The sequence below is a fragment of the Haemorhous mexicanus genome, chromosome Z, assembly GCF_027477595.1.
Source record: "Haemorhous mexicanus isolate bHaeMex1 chromosome Z, bHaeMex1.pri, whole genome shotgun sequence".
Lineage (NCBI taxonomy): Eukaryota > Metazoa > Chordata > Aves > Passeriformes > Fringillidae > Haemorhous > Haemorhous mexicanus.
In genome coordinates, this window is record NC_082381.1 from 37480426 (window position 1) to 37503342 (window position 22917).

Consider the following 22917-nt stretch of genomic DNA (forward strand, 5'->3'; position numbering starts at 1 on the left):
CCTGTCCTTGCTGTGAGTCCAGCAAAAGTGACAACTGCTGCACCTTTAATTAGCACTCACGGCGCCTGGCTAGCATAAGCTAGTCCTTGCCTACATATCAACTTTTGTTTTATTATGGTAACTCAAACTGCTGGTTGTTCATATTTAATCCCTAGACCTACTGCTTCTATCTTTCTTGCAACTGTGTGATAGTGTCTGACACTAACAAGATAGCCTTTCAGTAACCAGTACTGTATTTAAATGATAATCTGTCCACTTTCTCCATTCACAAATTCCTTTGCCCTTCCCCAACTTCTAAGAGGTGTATAAAACATCCACTGACAAATTCTCATTCATGCCTTAGCTTCACCAATTATTAAAATATGAAGGATTTCTCACCTGTGACAACTTGTCAGAAAAGGCTGCACTCTAACACAGAGTTAGATCAGGTACCTACCTACACACTTTGGCTCCTTTGAATCCCACTGAGAGGTTCCCTGGCAGGTCAGTTTGCTGTTTCCTTCAATTTCATAGCCCTCATTGCAGGTCACCAAACATACTGTCTTGTAGGAAATATCAGCTGTTGAACAGTTAATGTGTCCATTCTGAGGAGACCGAAGTCTGGGACATGTTCGAACTGCAAAGGGGAAAAAACACCAGTTCACTCTCAGCATTCAGTATCAGTGGAGTTACACTACTTTGCCCGGTTTTTCAGAGGTAGGGGAGATACTGTCTTGTACATTAGTTAGAGTAGTTTGTATGAATTTGGGGAATAGAGCTAGTAGAGAGAAGATTTTTTTCAAAGGCTTGATACCTTCCTCTTCCTGAAACCCTCCTACATAGAATGTATGAGGTTGGGCACACCTCACCAAGCTCACCTAAGTGTTGACATAAGTTCAAACTAACAGACTGTGCATCTGGTACACAGTGTGCAGCCTGAGCTGGTAATGCCTATCGGCCTCCAAAACAGGGCAGCTGCAGAAAAATGGCATCCTGTGAAAAAGTGTGTGCTCTTGGGAGTTTCTAGTCTCCATCAACATCTGAGAACTTTTGGGGGATTTTGAACTGGCAGGCTGGTATGGGCTGAGTACACACCAGAGAACAGGCTAAGAGCTTATGAACAGGTTAGGTGACAGTGTCCCAGTACTCAGGAATTTTCTCAGGCACTCTGGACTCTATTCACAGAATATAGATGTGGGAAGGCCTCAGCAAATAAGAAGATGCTCAGCTTGCTAGAGGAGAGACAGAGAGAGAGGAAGGAATACAAGCTGTTTATATGGCTTGTATACCAGGTCCATGACAGATGAAAAGGAACAAATCAGGTTGTTGCTGATAAAAAAGAGAGCCTTTCAGGGGTCAGGCATGGAGACAGTCCTGGCTGCTGCTCAGCACAGAGGCTTTTCCCCTGTGACATCTTGCAAACACTGAAAGTGGTGTGATTTCAAGGAGAATGCAGTCCTGCACAGGATGTGTATGCAGAAAGGGAGGCAGGGAAGTGAAGAGTGATCATCAGATTGCCTTACGGTTTTATTACTGAATCCTGATGCTCCCAATATAGCACAAAGCTACTCTGTAATTAAGACTGATCCCAGAAGATACGAATAATCGTAGTAAGAAAAACACAGCAATGGTATGACCTGGGTTTATGTTCTTTGTTTCAATGTCACAACCCAAGACTTTATAGCAGGACCTATTTCCTTTGTATTGCCTTTTCAGCGCGGTTCCTTTTCAGCTAGGAGGTCATGCTCCAGCATTTGTGTCCTTGATCCCTCCAGACAAAACTCTGAACTACACACACACTATGTGGCCTTTGGGTTCCTCAAGGAGCTAAGCTATACACACCTACTGCCTGTTCATGAGCATGTGATGATGATGATGATGATACACCAATAACCAGCTACTAGCTTTCCAACATAAGCAGAAAACTCTGATTAAAAACTGACCTCAGCTGAAGTTGGCAGATACAATCCAGTGTGCTCAAAAGAGGGATAAAAACAAATAAGGGCAAATGGTGTGATGCTCAAAAATATAGTCAAGACTGCAGTTCCCTAAACCCACAGAATCACAGAATGGCTATGGTTTGAAGGGGCCACTGGAGCATTTCTAGTCCAACCTCTCTGCTCTGCATTGGTCATCCTAGAGCACACCGTACAGGGTTGTGTCCAGACAACTTTGAGTATCTCTGCTGAGGGAGACTCCACAGCCTCTCTGGGAGGCCTGTTCCAGTGCTCCAGTCCCTCTCACTGTAAAGAAGTTCTTTCTTATACTCAGGTGAAACTTGCTGTGCACCAGTTTCTGACCATTGCCTCTTGTTCTATTGCTTGGCACCACCAAAAAGATCCTGGCTCCCTCCTCTTCAGATACCTATGTACATTGACAGGACCCCTCTCAGTCTTCTCCAGGCTAACCAGGTCCAGCTCTCCCATGCTCTCATCCCTTCCTCACAAGAGGAACTCTGTTCTCATTTGATTGTTTTCCACAGCTTCTGTTTACCTTGCTGGCAGGAGGGCAACCTCTGGTGATGGATGGTTTCAGAGAGCTGCTTCTCTGCCGTGATATGGGAAGCTGATTTTACCAATTAACCCAACCTTTCTACTGCCAGGTATGAGGCAAAACATGATCTCTAAAAATGCACTCAAAGGGAGACCAACCTGGCAACCTCTCCTTTCTCCATTAATTGCTTACTCTGCACACAAGTGGACACCACTAGACACCTCAGATTAATTAATGGGCATGTAGGCTGAATGCTGCTTTGAATGCAAGCCAGCTCTGTAATTTCCACTACCTACACAGCCTCTGAAAGCTACAAACAACACATGTAAAATAATGTCTTTATTTTGTTTTTAACTGCTATGGTGGCACCTAAGTGGAAAAAAAGTAGCAAAACCTATGTATATGGGATAAGAAGCCAAAGAGATGTACCTAATATGTCTTTATATTACTACTGTCTCACATTTACTCTATGAAGGTATTACTACTTCTGTGCTTGCATTCTTTAGGAAGTGTATTTAAAACAGTCTTGAAATGCTTATTTTGTCAGGCACTCTGAGCTTCAGAGCAGCTTTATAATATGCTGTATCTTAACTCTAGTAGGGGGAGTAAGAAAAACATATTTACAGATGAATTTCAAATGCATTATCCACAAGAAAGTAGGCTTGCTCTTTAAAGGTTTCTACAGAAGTAGAAATACCCAATTTGCAGTAAAAAGAAGCAAATTCTACCCAACTCTACTGCTTAGGAAGCCTGAATGAATTAAGAGGGTGAGGAGGCTCTTGTCAATATTCATGTGCCTACAGAGAAGGCAGCCCCTTCACTACCTGATGTCTAGCCATTTCTTCTGCAAGGACTGCACAGCTCTTGCCTTCTCAAGTGTTTCAATGTTTTGCTTGCTCAGTGTCTCAGCATGGCTCTGGCAGAAACCTGTACCTGAGCCCATGTTACCTTGGTCATGGTTCCAAGCATTAAACACCAGCACATCCTCTTATCAGTAACACATTTTCCACGATCAAGAAACATTTCCAAAAAGCCAGTGAAAACAGCAACAACAATAACAGCATATTCTGCTTGCTCTGGGGTTTCTCCAAATAATTTTTTTCTGGATTAAATATGGGGTTTGCGGTTTTTTTTTTTTCCTTGGGTCACTGTTAATTGCATGACATATGACTGCATTAATCACTTTCTAATGGCACTGCAGATTTATTTTAGCTAGTAAACGAACTGAGGAGTATTTAATGTCAAAATCCAAAGCAGTGGAAAGGGATTTTCCTTCCCTCTCCTCTTCCTAATTTATGTGATAAAATACTCTTGGGATTAACAAGACAGCTATAAACCATGCCTTTGATCTTGCTCCCTCTCATAGTGTGAGTGAATCAAGACTAGCAGATCCAGCACATGTAACAGTGGGATTTTAAATTTTTTTTTTTAAATTGGAAGTCTTCAGGATGATGGACAACAGCACAAACAAAGCCAAGCCAAAGTATATCCTTCCAATGCTTCAAAGGATATTAGCTCAATATCAAGACAGTATCTCAATGCAGACTTTCCCCTCACCTTCAAAATTCCCTGTTAAAGAAAGATCACACCCCAAATAGCTGTCCTTTAAATGCTCCAGCAAGATTTTCAAGTACTAGAACCTTCCACTTCTCCATGAAAGAGAAGATAAAGGATCCCCTCTTTATGGCTGACTGCAGCTTTACCCAGATTTTTTGCACAAAGGGTGCCTGTGCAACAGAAGCTTTAACAGAGGGTGCCCTTCCCCAGTGTCCCAGTCTGCCTGAAGCAGCATGCAGTTTTGACTGCTGGAAAGTCCACAGCTCCAAGTCCTGTTACTCAATATACCCTCATAGCACTGGCCAGCAATTTATTTTCTATTGAAACCTTTTCCACTTGTCACTGGTAGCTGAAAAGGAAACCTAAGGTTTCTGGGATTATTTGAAGAAAGTTCCTATAAACCCAAGCTAAGTAAACTGCTATATAAAGACTGTCCTGAGAGACTGATCTCTAGCCCAGATTCCTCCTTCCAGAACCATAAGCTGCTGTTTCTTTCAGGGCTGTAGTGTTTGCTGTGCTGTCATAAAGTGCTAATTCTGCCAAAGATGAGTCCTGCCTTTTTCTCTGAGCACTAAGCCAGGACAAGAGTTACCGAGTGAGCTGATGGCTTTTTATTTACTAGCTTCCAGGGCAGCACACTAATGTCAAGGGCATTCAAGTCAAATGAAACATGCTGAACTACATCTTGGGTCTGTTGAGGAGATAAAGGCTTCTACCTGGTTTATTTTTTTTTCATTCTCTCCATGGGAGACATACCAGGCAGGTATACAGGCATGGGATTGCAGTTTTCATTCTAAATCATCAAAAACCCAACCTCAGGCAGTTTTGTTGCAGCAAAAAAAAACTCTGTTCCTATCAGAAAATCCAGAAATATTTTTTTTCAGGATGCTCTTTCTTGTGTCTCCTCCGTTTCACACCTTATTTCAGGCAGACATTCTTTTATAGTGAAAATCTAGGTATTGTCAGTCATTCCCTATTGAAATTCCACTCAAAAGACTTCTGAAGACCATGCTTAAGTCTCAGACTTTCCTATTTTTGGTAAGAAGAAACGGAAAGAAAGCAAAATAGAATTCCTGAATGGCTAATGTCTCCCAACACCAACAACCCTCTGTGCTGAGAATGTAGTGGATGACCTAAAACAGCCATGTGGCAAGGTCTTGTTACATATTAAAATACTTGGTAGATTCGCTGGATTTATAGTGTAGATACAGAAACTCATAGAAATTAGGTAGACAGAGGTGAAGAGAGGTTTAAGGAAGGAGTCTTTATATTCACTTGCAAAAGACTGTCCATCTAGTCAATCCTGCTCCGCTTTTTCTGTCCATGGAAGTCCATGGAAGTCCATGAAATGGAAGTCCTTCTTCCATTTCATAAAGGAAGGAAACAGAGTGATTGGGGTGGCAGCCAACCTTTGGAACTTTCTTTCAAACAGGGCTAACAGGATCAGATCTGCACAACTGCTGACCATGTAATGAGTGAAGAAAGCCACTGCTAAGAATGAACAACAGAAAAAAAGCCTTTCAGACACATACCTCTGCAAGTAGCCTCTGATCCAGACCACTGCCCATTTGGCTGACAAAGCCGGATGCTGCTTCCAACAAGATCAAATCCTGTCTTGCATCGGATTCCACAGGCAGCATTAAAGTAATTGTTGCAGACATTCTGGACAAAGTGACCATTTTCAGGGGGCTTCAGTTCAGGGCAGTGAACGACTAAATAATTAAAGAGCCACAACAAAGTGGTTACTAGCTGGAATGCAATAGGCCCCTGAAGGAAAAAAATATTTTAGAATTTCTAACTCAGCTTGCACCTTGGCATTTTTGCTAGTTTGGAATGACAAAGAAAATCTTGCATGCAATTTGACATGTCCCTCACAGTACAAAACCACATTAAAAAATTGTCCCAGCACTGCATTGTGCATTCCAGGGGTGTTCTGTTTGTGGATGGAAACACTTACCTTCACAGGTTTGTCCTACAGCACGATAACCCTCCTGGCATGTGCAATCCTCAAGGGAGGTACTTCCTGGTGGAGAAGTATGATTCTCATCAGGACATGAGATACAAGTGCTGATTCCACCTGGTGAACCTTCAGGCTTGTACGTTCCTGGTGGACAAGCTTTCAGCAAAAGAAAACAGAAAGGAATTCAGGACATTCACCTTTCACCTAGCATGTTTTTTCAGGTGTGTTGCATTACTCTTTTCTGCATTTTCATTTATATATTCAGTGTCACTTAGGGCAGGAGCATTCTCCACTTAAAATACTGCAGACTTCTTAACAGGTTTGAACTAATGCCTACCAGACCTGGTGGAGTTATCTATTAGTGACTGTCTGGGGATTGGCATTAAGTCCACGATTAATCATCTTGAAAAGAAACCCAGTCCCAGAAGACACACCAGATTTTCACTGACAAAACCCGCGCAGACCTTTTGAAGACATTCTTGATTCACAAGTGTAAAAAATTAGCTCAGGCTTAATTCTTGCCATTCAAAACCACAAGATATTTAATACATACAGATTCATAGTTAAAAGCTAGTACAAGCCAGCAAAACCCCCTGCCTTTGATTTACACATTATGGTCATATGATATATGTGATCTATATACTAGATGTGCTAAACTGTGAGAGGCACAAGCAATGAAGGAATTAATCAAAGCAACTACTGCTTGAAGCCTTTCCACTCATTTTTATTGCATTTCATATTTTTAATTCTGTGCACCTACACACAGAGGCTTTAAAAACATTCAGGTGATGCCTTCTAAGGCAGGAAAAATGCATAGGAAAAAGGCACCTCTCACTAGAGAACTTCAGATGGACTTGATAGCTCTGAGCCTTACTGCTCTCTGCCTTGAATTCTAGTCTTCAGGAAATCACCATAATTATTTGTGTTTCTTTCATAAGACATGTGAATTAGGGGAGTGACTAATCAAGAGGACAACACAGCAACTGCTGCTAGAGTGAAATGTTGATTGACCAGACTATCACTTGAAATAGAACACAGAGACACTTGTTCTGAAAAATGTAACTGATAATGCAAAGTTCAGGAAATATTCTGAGAAGGTTATGCAATAGGAACACTGAAACCCAGACAAAAAGCTCTCACTCCACTAACTTAATTGTCAACAAAATGGCCACATTTTCTCCTTCAGACTGCAGGTCAGGCTCTCATTCTCCCCTCAGCCAGCTGGTACCATTTGATGTAGCTCTGAATGGTATGAAGAACTGTACAACCATAAACAGGCTCAAGGGACTCCCTCCTTACACAGGTAGGTGTGCCTTGCTCGTGGAACTGGTCTCTCCTACAGAGCTGTATTTCCTGGAGTTCAGATTTTCTGGCAGCATCAACCTCCTCTTTGGTAGCTATAAAACCAACTTGGTCTATTTCTGAGACCTGGATGCAAAGACACTCTGCTTCTTGTCTTACTAATGAAAACCTACTGCTTTCTAGGCAACTGGAAAAAAAAAAAAACCAAACCAAAAAACAAAGGCAAAAGAAAATCCTTTCTCCTTTTCCCTCACCTGTCATGAGAGAATTGGCTTTCATAAGCCAAATTTTATGGAATAAACCCCCCCCAAAAAAATCAGCCAATATGAGCAGGTGGCACTTTCAGAAGGAGGATGACTTTTTGGATAGCTTCCAGAGAAAATACTTTTGTTGGTTTTTCAAAAAACTTTTGTGTGGTTTTTTTTTTTTTTTTTTGAAGAAAGCAACTGAGTGGCAATTTTGGGTGCTGAAATTGGATTCACAAATTTGTATTTTAAACACATTTTTAAAGAGACAATGACAATGCCTATTCAGTAAGAGATATAAATACAAAACAAAGAAATTCAGGAATGAAATAGGGCAGAAAAATCCAATCAGATTTAGAGATGGGATTTTTAAATTTTTGTTTTGGGATTTTCAGAAAAGTAATGGGAAAAATGTCCCTTTCACATAATTCACCTGTTCTTCCCATCCAAGACAATCTTTTTAGACTTCTGCTTCTATTCTTTGTTCTGCGCAGAAATTCCCCTCTTGGACATCACATGTCTCCAACATATTCTCTCCTGCTTTAGATGATCACAGTATCAGAGGCATTGCTCTGAAATCCCTGAAATATTTCCATCTGGCACTTTGAGAAGGTCTCTGTGCATCCTTTGTAAAACTGTATCCAGCACAAAGTGATGAAGTGCATCCAAGAGGACACAGGAAAGAGTGAAAATTAAGCATCACAGGGGACCTGCTCTGCGACAGAGATGCCCTCCATATGCCAGTTGAAGTAAATTAGCCTCTTCTTTTCCATGCATGGCATATAAAATGACATCTAAACTAGGTGTTTCATTCCAACCCCCCCCCCCCCACTAAACCAACAAAGCCTCAACCAGATTTCTCTCTTCCTTTCAACCTCACCTAAAAAAAAAAAAAAAGTCGCAATTTTCTCTTTTTGTTTTGAGAACTATGGAATAGAAGTAATCACCCATTCTATGATGTGAGCATTTTTAACAATAAACCCAGTAATTTGCTTAGAGCTTTGAATCAGTCTGGCTTTGAAGAAAATGATTAATTCTGAAATCACACTTACAATTTGCTCTTTCCAGTCAAGCAGCAGGAGGTAAATAACACTGTTAAGATGGTTATTAATGTCTCTACTGCGAAAAACATGTTTTCCCAAATGTCCTCGTTCTTTTTGTATGCTTTAAATGCTTATCACTGCCTTTACAGGAAGTTGAACTATATCCTAATAGGGAATTTTATGTGGAATTTTCTTCAAGTCTGAATCCCTGTTCATTGATCCCACATATGCCCTAGACATATTCAAAATATGAAACTCTGCACAAGTTTCACTAAGAATCTTTGCCAGAAAGCACTGGCTTACAGAGATATTTCCAAGTGTGTGAGATCACACAGCCTATCCTATCCTGGGATGTCAAAGAGATGATTTAAGAATAGAGCATAAGCACACTGTGCATTTCCATCATTTCCATAACAGTCACAGAGGTTAGCCTGGCCACAGCTCACGTTAAAACCATCCAAAATCAGCTGTGGATGAGAAGAGCCCTGGCTATCTGCTCTAGACTGCCCACATTTGACCCAGCTAGATTGCAGACCCATCCCAGCCAGCACTACAGCATGGCCCAAGCCTACATTCAGTGATGGATTCAGAGCTAAGCCAGAGCTTGAGGGATAAACACCTCTGAAGAGCACATGTGGCTCAATCCATGACTGATCACACAGTCAGGAATCTTCTAGGATCAAGCAGGGCCAAATTTCATTCTAGTCACCTGAATGTATTCAGCAACTCAGTACCAGCAAAAAAACTGACTAAAGGGAAAGATCATATTCTTTGGTCCTAATCTGTAAAAACAATTCAATTTTTTTGCAAGGTTTGGTTTCCCTTTCCAGCAATGTCAGGGTGTAAAAAGCCTCAAAACAGTGTGTGAATAAACCCAGTGTAAATAGGCACCAATTTAGCACTATCAAGAATAACAAAAAACAGCAAGAATTTAAAAATGGAAAAACAATTTTAACAGTATCAGCCTTTAAAGAGAGAGGAAACTCATATGCACAGTGCAAGCATGATTCCTGCAACAAAAGATGTGAATTTCTATATATGTGAACCATGTTGTTGTCTGTCCAGAAGCAAGGGGAGGAGCAAGGAAATGCTTTTTGTTTAATGTAATTCTCCTCTTGAGACCAGAATAGTGAACACTGAGCTACACCAGAGGATTACCTCTTTGTTGGAGGATATCTGGAAGCAGGGATTAGTGTGCGAACTCAAACAAGCACAAGGCCCAAATTCCCCAAGCATACAAAGATGGCTCATATTGAAGTTGTCATCAACAACCTGCTTTCATAAAATGGTAGATATTCAGCAACAATTCATATGCCTATTCTATTGTCCATACTAAGGACAGCGCACTAAATTTCTGACCAGAAATTAAAATTAAGTAATACATGGTTACTTCAGCACGCTTTGTGTCTTTTCCTCCCCACATCTGTTCTCCCAGGGTATATAACTGACTGAAAAATTGTAAGAGAATCGAGCATGGTTTTGAACATTACTGGGCTTGATGACACGTTGGGCCACCAAGAGAATGCACTTTCTTACTTATACTTAATTTGCACACAGAAAAGAAATCACTAGAAAAGAAATATGACAGGCGTTTGCTAGAAACAAAGACCCACGGGGCAGACATAAGAACATTTCAGTCAACTAACCATACTGACAGCACACCTATATGTCAAGATGTTGTTTGAAGATAAACAGTGAGCATGGAATGTTAGAAAAGGCTGCTAAAAAATTAAAGAACAGACTTCTAAATTCAGTAGGAATTTTATTCTGCCTTCCTACAATTATGAAATAACTGACATTTTAATCTTTACACAAGAATTTAATACTGTAAAAGTGACAACAAAAACAAAGGTTTATTTCAGAGATTCACCAAACAATTCATATGTATTATGCAGTCTGGCTTTTTTAAAAGTGCAAATACTAAAGACATCAGCAAAGTTAAGTCAACTAGCACTGAACTGCCACAATGGCATAAAGACTCCAGTCTGGACTTAAGCAGCTAGAGATCATAGGACAAAGGGTTCGTCTACTCTGTGGCATTGGATCACAATTCTTCCTCTAAATGTACAAGTAAAATTTTAAGAATAAACATTTCTGCCTTAAAAATGTAAACTTTCATAATCCTGGGAGAGCAGGCAAACTCAATTTCCTCTTTAACTAGTCTAGTGCTCTAAGTCACTGAAATGGAATTATTCTTCAATTATCCCAGTGTTAAGAAAGAGGAGACTCAAACTCCACGTATTTCAAAGATTAATTTGAGGGATTTTGTATTTTCCTTCAATGCATAATTTCTTCCACTAACTACCTTTACTAAGTAATCCCTGGCATGAACCGTTTTTTCCACACTTTATGCTAATGAAGGATCTGATTAAGGATTTATCTTTTGTGGGACATGGCAGGAATCAGCTAGGCAATATTCTGTTCTCTTCTGCATCACCCTGAGTTCTATTGATACACAGCTACTCTGATGACTGTAGTCTGTAATTATCATATTTTCCTCAAAAGCACAAAGCCTAAATGAAATGACACCTTGATGCAAACCTCCAACAGTCTCTATAACTCAGCCTCCTAACATCTTCAATGAGAAAAGAAACCCTAGTTTGCCATTTAATCAAGTCATGTTTATGATACTGTAATTATTTTTATGACATTGATTGCATGGATATGTACTCAACACATCTGTCCCAGAATCAAAGTATACCATGAATACCTGTTCTTTCTTGGTTTCCTGGCGCCCACTAAAAATGATGGAACCTATAGGTTACAGAATCTCTAGACACTGGACATGGAGATTTTTAGGTGTGTGGATCCTAGACCTGACATATGATTCCTTGTGTTTCTAGTAAATTTTTGGAAGTTATGTGGCAGATCCACAAACAAAACCTCAAATTAAGTCACATTTATGGCCTTGGAGAAGTACAGTCTGAAGCTGTGGGTTCTCCCTTCCACCCCTTTACTTCACCCATTATTGCTATGCACTGCAACAGTGGAAAGAAAAAAAAGAAGTTGTCACTGGAACTTTCATGTGTGTGAAAAAAGTGCTCTGGTAGCTGTATTTGCAAATAGTCGTGCATTAGATTTGCCACCACGAATAGATCTGACTATAAAACTTATTTATTTTACTAATTGGGAATTAAAACTTTAATAATTAAGGATATATGGATAAATTACAGTACAGTATCATGCTACATCTTTCTACTCTCATATCTTCATCTCTCAACATGACAAAGTACTGCATGATCAGATTCATCTAAGGGCCAAGCACTGCCTTGCTTAGAAGCAGCAGTAGGAACAAGGGGCTAGTATGAATTCCTTGTGACAATAGCCTGCCAAATAAAATGCACTTTACAATGACAAGACATGGTGTTATGTAAGAAATGGAGATCCCATTCCACACCAAGCAGTCAAAGACTTCTTGGAATGTCCTGCAGTACCAGCATACAGTGTTGCTCAAACTGCCTCCTGCCTCCAAAATTTCTTCTGCTGCTGCTGCACACCTAAAGTGTGAGTGACCTCTGCAGGTTACCCACACTGCGATTATGAAATGTCTTTAGAAAGACGAGGAAAAACAAATCTAAACTTTTGGCAGACACAGTAATCTACCTTTCTGCAGTCTGCAACATGTATGATGCTACAAAAAACCCTCAAACAAAACAACAAACAACCAACCAAACAAAAAACCAAGGCAGGAGCATGCTAGGATTACAAAAAATAGGCAAGAAGATGGCTTCAGTTAAACATTTGACATGTATGACTTGTACAAAGACTGCAAAGGAAAACCCTGAGCTTGCCTTTATGTGTAAGGATCAGGGAAGGATTTCTAAGTCTTAGCATGTTCTCCAACTCTTTAATATCTCCTATTATCCCCAGCATGTGCTCTGCATTAATTTCAGATGGCATTGAACCTGCTCATCCATTTGCACTTTGTCAGTATTTTTTAAGCATCCTTTTCAAGGCAACGCGATTAGCAATTTAACAAGCTAGATGTCTCTGGTCTTATTTGATGTATTTTCCTCTAGCTCCTTAGTAGTTCTACAAATTTTCTCTCAGGCAAAGGCAGCAGGCTGAAACAATTCAGAAGTTTAGCTGTCTCTACATGATACACAGCGGATGGTTCATTCAAACCTTACAGCTGAGGTTATAGACAGCAAAATTGAAATATTCCACTGCCAAGTAGTCTGGAGAATTTGCTACAACACTCTGAGATGATTTAGCTCTAGATTTTTAAGCACTTCAAACAGTCATAACAAACTTTCAGAAGAAAAAAACATTTTCTTGATAAAAATGAGAATATTGGATCCCCTCCCATGGGGCAGAAGATGCTGCCTGGAAGGAGATCCAGTCCTTGGGTGAACATCTCATCCTGCTACTGCGAGCATCCACAATGTGGAGAACAATCTGCCTGCTTGAAGAATATAAGCCCAGGAGGCATCACAGCTTGTAAATGTTAGGATGCCACAGGGAGGTCTGGTTGTGCCGAACATCTCTGGGTAGGCTTGGGGCCAGCACATTCACACAGGATTACTGCAAAGCAATGACTCTGAACAAACACCCTCCTTGGTCATAGCAGCAGTATTGAGAATATATGGGAAATCCATCTATGCCCACTTTTAAAACTTTTTTTAAGAAGCAGGCCAACTATTACATGTTACAAGCAAGGCGAGTGTCTTAAACAGATTCACCCTTGAACGACACTTGCATTGCAATGACACAGAGCAGTGAGATGTATTTTATATGTTTTACAGTCATAAAAATAAAGACCACTGATAGAGATTACTATATATACTTTTACAGAAGGTTACTTCTCTTTCTGTTTCAAAGCATGTGGCTTACTTAAGAATAAGAAAAAAATTCCTGATTCCATGCACTGTGACTTTAAAAGAAGTCTACTTATGCTTTATTCAAAATTCAAACTACAAAATCACAAGATAGATCCTGACAACTTGCACAATATCTATCTACAGAAGTGACATTCAGGTATAGAAATGAAGCTCTTTGGGTTTAAGTCTCAGTGCATTTTAGACAGTAACAGGTTTGCTGTTTGTATGGACATAACATCCAGCCTTGGTGATACATTGGAGGAGATGGCCAAACGTATACATGCCTATCAGTGACAGATATCAGTTCATACCAGCACTTCTGATTTTTAGAACTTGAGTACTGATTTATGTCCTCATGTCCCCATGTATTTCTAGAAGTTATCATGCTGAAAGTGTAAAACTAATTAAAAAACCATAAAAAATTCTTTCTGGGAAATCAACTCAGTTAATACTGTTAAGTTTCCTAAGCTAATAAAGATTATTTATTAATTTATTTACATGCAAGTGATGGGTTTCTCACGTGGAGTGAGATCCTTCTACAAAAAGGGGAAATACAATAAATTCTGAAAATGCTTTGCTCAGAGCAGCACTGCTACACAGTAGGCTTCTCTGGACACGGTCTTTATCATAATCACAGACACACATTCCTCAGCAAACCATGATCACTGCTGATGTGATAGCACATGCTACTCTAAATCCTACTGTTCTAAGTGCCCTGGATGGCATCCTGCTATTTAAATATATGAACACTGAAAAGGAGCTTCGCCATCCTGTACTAGCTGCACTGGATTGCCATTTTGGTATCACTGCTGTGAAGTTTCACATTCAATTTTCGCACAGCAAACTCAAAAAACTCCAACAAACTGACTGACTGATGTAAAGAAAGTTCCATTAAAGAGAATCCAAACATTTTGTTTCATTTGTGCTACACATGAACAAAGGAACAAATACCTGCTGGAGAGATCTAGTACCTCTCTCGTCTGAAGGCACTGGAAGCCCAGCCCCTCTAGGCCTGGTCTAACTATTTTACCATGTATAAAATAACTCTACTTGTCCTTTCACCCTTTCACAAAGGATTCTGGGTCAAGAAGGAAAAGAAAAGGACAAGAAAAGGACACGTTTGCAACAACCCATCACCTGCCTCCCTAACAGGAAGGACTAATAATCAGCAACTAGCTGCCTAAAGGGCTAAAATTATCCCTAGGTCAGATCCATCCCAAGTGATGGCTGTTAGATATGGAAGAGTTGAAAAGCTCCACTGGGCTGCGGTCTGTGCTGCTCAGCTAACTGCTGTGTGACCTGGAAGCACACACTGGGAAACAAGAAATAGACTTCCTTTACCCACAGTGTGAAAAAGGGACAACTTGGCAAGAGAGGAGTCTGAGCTGGGATGAAAAACCCATTCTTTAACAATTAATGTGCTACACCCAGAGGAATCTGGACAGAAGTGAGAACCTCCACTGCCTGATACCCCCGGGACTCGCTGGAATTACCACAATCCAGCCAGCACTTGCTCAGCACAGCCTGCACTTTCTTCCAGAAGCAGGGAGCAGGAGTCTCAAGTTACAGCTAACTCAACACATCACCTTCTCCTGGGATTGCTCAATTTAACAAAATAAGGGAGAAGAGTTTAGAAGCTGACAAAGCACGCACCCCCAGTCTTCACAACACTAATAGGTTATTGCAGTGAAGAACGTGCCTGGTGGTTCAAGATCCATTTCCACTATGTTCACCAACTCAGCAACTTGAACAGTTTTTTGTTCAGTGATTCTTGGGACTGAATAGTAACCAAAATTACTCTCTGCTCAAACTCAGTGAGCAAACTGGCTTTCCTGAGAGAAGCCAGTTGCGTAGGGAATCCAGGAGTAGTCAAGAGACATTCTCAGATTTTCTCATTCCCATTGATACAAAAATTGTGAATTTTCTCATACAGAGCCCTGTATGTTCCTGAATAATTTTGCTAGCCTAACGTGAAATACTCCTTCTCTTCTGTTGTCTACAACACCCACTCCCAACAGCTTCTGGTGCATATGATCTGGGAGTTAAAAAAAACCCCAAACCAAAAAACCAGATACCTATTTCTGCCTTCTTTCTCTGTAGATCAGAGTAGTGCTAGTGCTCAATCACAGATGGGGAATGCAGCAAGTAAAAGTTATTATAAACAGGAAAGAGAAGCTATTTCTGCCAGACCCTCAATAAACTGTCACTACTGCATTAGGTGCCAAACTTGGCCTCATTTCCACATCCCTTATTTTTATCATTAAATATACTTTTCAACAACAGTGATTATACTCCTATTAAGTAACATTTCTGAGCACTGAAGATAGAGCACATGACTGTGCAGATGGAGAACATATGTCACTATTTCCATGTTTATTTACTTAGCAGCCCAGGGTAGGAAACAGAGTTTTTGGTTAACTTAGGACTGCTGGAGGACATGCAATGGCTCAGGCCAGTAATCAGGCCACAAAAAGTGGTGGTTTTGCCAAATTTTTTTCACATATTGTGAAACTAGCTCAACTATCCCTGCATAGAGTTCAGTAAGCTGTTGTAATCTTGATGTTATAGTTCCTACTTAATTCCTGGAATCACTACTGATACTCCTGATTTACCATGAAAAATGCCATAAATCCCACTCCCCATTCCTCAAGCAAAACTCTTATGGAAACTGACAGGATTCCCTGAATTCTTTTAATATTTTCCAAATAAGTATATAAAAATAAAGTCTTGTTTATGGAAAGCCAGAGCACTGAGATAACAACTAAGTCAGTATGCTCACTACTAACTGCTGCTTGCTCAAGAAACATTTGGAAAATTGACTGCTTCTCACTTCATTTTCCCCAATTGTCCCTGTCCCCCCCACAGCCATTCCTTTGCAAGATACAAAAGATGTCCTTAAGAACAGATCTGACCCTTGCTAAAGCAGTATCTACTGCAGGAAGAGAGTCACTTCAGATCTGAACCGAAGAAAGGATTTTTAAATACTAGCTATTGTGGCTGCCAACAAAGTGAACATTACTGCTGCAAATTAAAAGGGATGAAAGATAAAAAGATTTTGTTGCAGTACCTTAACCAAATACACAGACTCAGGCCTCAGTCTAACACAGCTTCCTTCTCTGAAGAACTGCCATTCAAAACATTTCTGAAGCATGCTTTTCATCCCCCACTAGACAGCCACTCTGACCTAATTTTCTTCAATGCAGGAATCCTCCCGAAAAGAAGGAATCCCAGGGCAGTGAGACCTACATTTCTAAGGCCCCTATTTTGCTATCAGTAATGACAAAAAGTGCTACAGTAGCACCTGTAAGATCCAAGGACTTTACTGAAGGGCAGTTGATTAAACTAGAATGAAACACCCTGCGGCAGCTGCCAGAAAAGGGAGCAGGGAAACACCAGAGGTTGTCTCATAAACTGTCAGGTTCTCAACCTCTCTGCACATTTAAGTGAATCTCTGCTCTGTACCCCACTTCTCCATCCTCTTCTCTGCTTGAAAAGTAATTGTTCGACCTTAAAAAGGCAGAATCACTTGTTCTCCTTCTAAACGGCAGCGAGATTCTTTGCATGTTTTGGGAGACAAAAGGTCTGCCACACTTCCACTCCTATCTTCTCCTTTAAATACATGCTCTCTTTCTAAGCTATTCTGCCATAAAAAAGACCAAACACATCTTCAGAGATGGAGAATAAGAAGGAGGGAACACTCTTAACAGCAATCTGAAGCAAAAAGGAGAAAAAAAAAGGTAAGCAGCAAAAATTATTAAATCACTGCTCAATGGACCCGAGACTCAAAATTATCCAACCACAGAGTTTTAGCTAGAAAATCTATTTCTAAATAGCACTTGATTCCAAATAGCTTCACAACATAATTAATGCTATCTACAAACATCCCAGTTTTTCCTGAGATGGAGCCAAAATCTTAGCTAGGTTCTTTTACTTTTGCAGACTGTGAACTAGTGAGGGTGCAAGTGACACTTTATAAACTACCACTTTGATTATGAATGCATGAGGCACTGCACTTTCTATTTCAATGTAGGAGGTTTCCCAAAAATTACCTTAAAATAATAAGAATAAATCAACCTCTAACATCACTGGGAGTGAAATTCAAGATGTTACAGACAGCTTGGTGAAACATCACATTCACAGACCTTGAACTTACTACCATTAATACTTGCCTGTGCTACAGCCTTGAGGCAAAAGCCAGACAAGTCACAGCTGTAATCCATCACCTCCACCTGGAGGGATAAGTAGGTAAAAAGAAGCAGGGGAACAAGGAGGCAATAAGGGTGTTCTCACAGGCTCCCAGAGTGCAAAGCTGCCTTCTTGTCTGAGACAGAGGGGAAGGTGCCCAGGCAGTTGATGATAAAATGCTGTTGATGGTGAAGCACTATCAGGACCTGGCAGTGTTAAGTTAATGGTCAAAATCAATGATCTTAGTAGTCATTTCCAACCTCAACAGTTATATGATTCTATGAGTATTGAAAAGGAGTGCCACTGCTCAGCAGTGAAAAAGGAATGCATGACAGGAGCCCTCAGCTGTTGTTACACTAAGGAGATACTGGCAGAGGGTTTTGATCACACTACTTCTGCTCTCAGGGGTTTGGGCTGTGAGCACAAGGTGAGCTACTGGTCCACTTTAAAAGCCACACATGAATGCAGCTTGGCTATTCTCACTGATTAAATCAAGCGACTAAAGAAAACTAAGCGACCTTGCCTCTGTGCCATGACCTAGCCAGAACCCCTGTGCTGCCAACACAGCACAACTGGGACAATTTTTTAGTGTTTTTGGCCAACCAGGAAGAATATGGGTGCTCACAGAAGTGCCGTGTTTTAAAAAAGGTGCTGCATTTCATAAGGCATTTTGAATTTCCATTCAGAAATAAAAGAGAGCAAAATTTATATATGTGTTTTACTCCTCTACAATTCACAATGACATAAAAACTCAAATGAAGGGATTTGCAAGTGACAGCGTATTTTGCTACCAAGTTGAGGCAAAAGCTTAGGTTCTAAAATGAGGGGATCATTTGCATTTCATGTGATATTCTTTGCAAGCTGACAACAGAAATAGGCCTAAAGGATCGGAATATTCTTAGGCATACATATTAATGCCTCTGTGAGACAGAAAATAATGCAAGTCCAAAAGAAACACCAGCTTAACAGCATGTAACTCTTCTGGTATATGACTATGATGCTTGGCAAACACTACTTACATCCTGTGCTGACACTGACTCCCCAAAACAAGGCTACTCAGCCTCCCACTTTCCTCCTTGTATTAGAAAACCTTAGCCCTGTGAACTGAGTTACTTGGCTGACTTCTGCCATACTTCATACTCCTGCAAGAAAGCCCCTCTTCCATACCTTCTTTCTTGGGACTCAAGGCAGCACTGTGTCACAGGGATAAGAGATGCAGAAGATTCAGACTAGTTACCTGCTGCATTTAAAGTTCCTAGAGCACCTCCTCACTGGACTGGACTCCCCAAAGTGAGCATACACAGTGCTGCTGATGTCAGATGGATTGGTCTTGACTCCCAAGACGCTAAAGTTATTGCAGCAGGCTTTAGCAGACTGGCATTCCCATGCCTGCACAAGTGTCGTGGTATGTTCTGAAGTCTGCAGGAGGGCAATGCGTGAAACAAGGTATAGAAAGAGAAAACACAGTAACAGGCCAGTGTTTTCTTCCAGAGTTCCAGATATTTTTATACAGGCATAAAACTCAGACTATATGTCTTTAAATTCTTGTGACTTAGGGTATTCCCAGACCATCATGTAGGTGCTTCTGTGTTCCACCAGAATACTGCCTCTATCTCTACACAGTGTTTAATGCCACCTATGTGTATTTCCAGATATGAGTTGTTCTAGGGGAGCACAATGAGAATGCAGCAAGCACTTTTCTGCTGTAAAACCAAAAACTGGCACCGACATGGAGCCTGACAGTAGTCACAGCAATGCAATACTCTCAACTAATCTGTGAAGTACTCACCAACAAACAGGTCGGAGTTAATGGCAATAATCTTTGGAAAAAAGACATGCAGTACTAGTAGCCTCAATGTAGAAAAGTTCTCCACATGCCCCAAGGAGATGGCAATTTTGCATGGACACTTACCAGCATTTACTGGGGAACACCCTTCCTTTCAACTTTTTTGGGGCAAAAGTTCCACAGTTCCACACACCCCCCCACCCTTTTTTTTTTTTTTTTTCCCCCCAGAATATTTCTTTTGATGTCAGGGGAGAAAACCCCCAGCACATTTTGTTAATTGCCAAGAGAAAGAGCCAGTTCTTAAGTTGTTACAATAAGTGCAAGTCTGTATAAAATCAGCACATCTGCCCATACTGACAGAGATGGTAGCTTTTTGCCATTTTTCTAGGCTTTACACAGCTTAAAACCTGCAATTTAGTCCCTATATTATTGGGTTTTGTTTCAAATCTGTCAGGTCCAAATGATATCTATAAGACATGGCTATAGACCATATACTAGGTTAGACCATATATTTAACTACATAATACTTCTGTAACATCAGAGTTTCTCAACTCCCCACCAACCCCAAGGTCCATTAATTCTTCCTACTCTTATTGACTAAAACATTTCCTATTCAATAAATTTCAGACTAGGGAGAAAAAATTCAACTTCTCAAACATTCAGGTGTTAGCTTTACTAAAACATCTGCATTGGAAGGGTTGCGTTGCTGTTCTTTGTTTTGCATGGTTACAAACTAAACTCTAGGGTTCTGGCCTGAAGATGTTTCCATTTTTACACAGAGTCCTGATCCTGTTTTTATCAAATCACCTACAAATGCAGTAGAAAACAATTTCCTGTTTGATGAAATCAATCTGCACTGCTGCCTTCTCATTCCCTAGGGATGGGGTCACACTCCACTATGCAGTCAGCATTGTTTCAGGTTGAGAAATCTGGGCTATCTGCAGCAGATTTTAGGCTGATAGATGAAAACACGGCTGCTTGTAAGATAACCAACCTAACATTCTGGCTGCTGAGTACTTTGTAGGTATAATCAGTTTATCATAAAATATTTATAACCTATCTGCAACCTACATGCTGTAATTCTTCTACAAGTTCAGTGGGCTTTTGAACCCTTTTCATCACAGTGTTTATTCCACCACATCCTTCTCACTGTCCATGGTCTTTGCTTCAGTGGTATCAGAATCTGAAGCGCCTCTGGACCTCTGTGGGTCTGAAGAAACAGAGAATGTAGGAGAGTGAGAGCACAACTGAAGAGGGCAGAGAGGGCTCTTCCCTGAAGCAATTGCAAAATGCTGAGGAACCTGCCAGACATTTTCCACAGAGAGCACAGTGAAGTCAGCTGGACAGGACTGAGCCAAAGAGGGAGCAGAAAACCAATCTTAGCCCTTCTCACTACCATGTTTATGCTCTTGTGACAGTGGTAGATGAGTGAACAGACAGTAGTAGAAGAAGACTCTATATTGCCCTTTGGATACTTATCCCTTGAAAGGCTTTGCATAGGTCAAAATCTGCAAACAAATGACTTATTTAGATGTGGGTTATGACCTGATGAGCTTTGAGCACTTTTGCTGCTATGTTTTCTTATCTCTCTCAGCAAAGCCAAGGCTAGTAACAGGTCACCCCCTCTAAGCATTTGCAATTGCTGCAAATTGCACTTTATACACAATATTATTGTATTGGGAGAGGAGTAGATAATTTTGTTTAAAATATTAAAAGTACTCTTTCTTACAGGGAAAGCACTTTGCACTGGCCTGGGTAGAATGAATTTCACAGCATAAGCGAAGAGAAGGATTTAAAAAAGGGGAAAATATTCCTACACTTCCATCTTAATTTGGAAATGATTCTGAGAGCTAAGAGTCAAATTTGTTTGACATATGACAACTACAGTGCATACTATCCATTAAAATCCAAATTTAGAGACACAGGGGATGCCTGATTTTGTCACAATGGGAGTGCTGTGTTCAAGTTCAGCTAAAGGAATCAGCTTTGAGAAGACTACAGATGCAATTTATGATGTCAGAAATCCTGATGCTTATTCACAGCCTCCCAGGCACTAAGACTGAAAGTTGCAAGTTTACTGTAGCAGAAATTACTCTCTAGGAATGACTTGAACAGTTCAATGTGAAGCTTCGGTGCCCTGGAGAGCCACCGAGAACAAAGCAGGTAATTGAAACAAGTGTTGAGTATTTTAACCTCTCCTCAATTCAAAAATTAACACTTTGCTTTATACTGCTATCTTATTTTGTCCTTGATGCACTGTTTCAAGAATTTAAATATTTTCTTCTCTAAGAGAAAATCTACGAAAAAGCTCACATAATGCTAAGTTGTCTGCTTTTAATTTGTGAGATGGCACAGGTTCAGGAACGATATGTCTACAAAAACATCCTGGCTATGTGTTTCTGAAAAGGTAATGAAAGTAAGATGACACTACGTGATCCACAGAGGCAAATAAAGAATGTTGCAGTAGAAAACTTTTCACTTAGGATTTCAGGGGACAACTATTCCAGTAAGTTCCTGCTATGATGCCAGTCACAATCCTAAAACAGATTTTCAAATGTACAGGACCAGTTAAAGTCTTATCAAAGGCCCTTGTCAAATGGTTTGAGCCTAAACTGTTTAAAAATGAGTGACAGCTGGCTGACAAACATTTTAAGGAGTTAAACAAGGCATGTCCAGGGCAAGCTTTTGAACTACCACTTCTACCAGGACTGCGCTGCTGAAAAAGGATGTTTTCAAACCATGCACAATCTCAGTGAAGGTAAGACAGACTGCTTTTCCTCCTGTCTAGAGCCTCAGGGCAAATCCCAGCCTTAAGAGTAAAGGTTTTACAGTCATTTAACTAAATGTACTTACACTTTTATTAACCTTTTTTAATAGAATGGTTGCCTGCAATGTTTACCTTGTGGCCAAAGGACACATGGAGACAGGCTCTATGGAGAGCCTAAATCTGATTGACACAGAAAGAGGAAGATTAATTCTGTGTCATGTCTATTTCTAATCAGAGTATGGTTTCTGCATGTCTCAGCTCCTCCAAATGGTTGATTTTTCTTCTCCTCAAATTGCACATATATTCTGGAGGCTTTATTTTCTTAACATTCTGAGGTGACCAAGACATATCACTTTGAAGATAAGGAAAAAAGAGTAAGTTGTACATCACTTTCTAATATTCCAACAAATGTATTGCAGAAACAGTTCTGGACTTCATAGGAAAGAGCCTGATTTAGCATAGAAACTTATTTTGTAAAGTCTCAGCCAACATCTAGATGGAAAGCATGGATGTTTTTGTACAGGTGTAAAATTACACCTCTGTTTTTCTGGTCTGCATATGTCAAAGTTGAATCTGGGTTTTCACCTTCACCCTACAATTTCTTTGTTAAAACAATGCCCCAGGAATGTGAAGAAATGCAGAGAAAAATTTTTGTTGGTTGTGTTTTGTTTTTTTTTAGCAACTGGGTTTTCATTTTCTGCCACAGTTGAGTTTAAAAGTCAAGGGAGACAAGTTACATGGTACAGAGTTGAAAAAAAATACCATAGAAACATTGCTACC

The 22917-nt window shown here is 40.3% G+C and overlaps 1 protein-coding gene across 2 annotated transcripts in view; it reads right to left on the bottom strand.

Annotated features, from left to right (window-relative positions):
- The window catches only part of SVEP1 (sushi, von Willebrand factor type A, EGF and pentraxin domain containing 1), a 125280-nt gene that overhangs the window by 79567 nt on the left and 22796 nt on the right, over positions 1 to 22917 (bottom strand). For both annotated transcript variants that reach the window (XR_009485025.1, XM_059836427.1), the window contains exons 4-6: positions 5987 to 6145; positions 5562 to 5741; positions 437 to 616 (exon numbers count right to left, since the gene is read on the bottom strand). Coding sequence is in view for 1 of the 2 variants with exons in the window: in XM_059836427.1 (XP_059692410.1) it covers positions 437 to 616; positions 5562 to 5741; positions 5987 to 6145 (519 nt within the window). In the remaining variant the exon portion in view is untranslated. The remainder of the gene's footprint in view (positions 1 to 436; positions 617 to 5561; positions 5742 to 5986; positions 6146 to 22917) is intronic.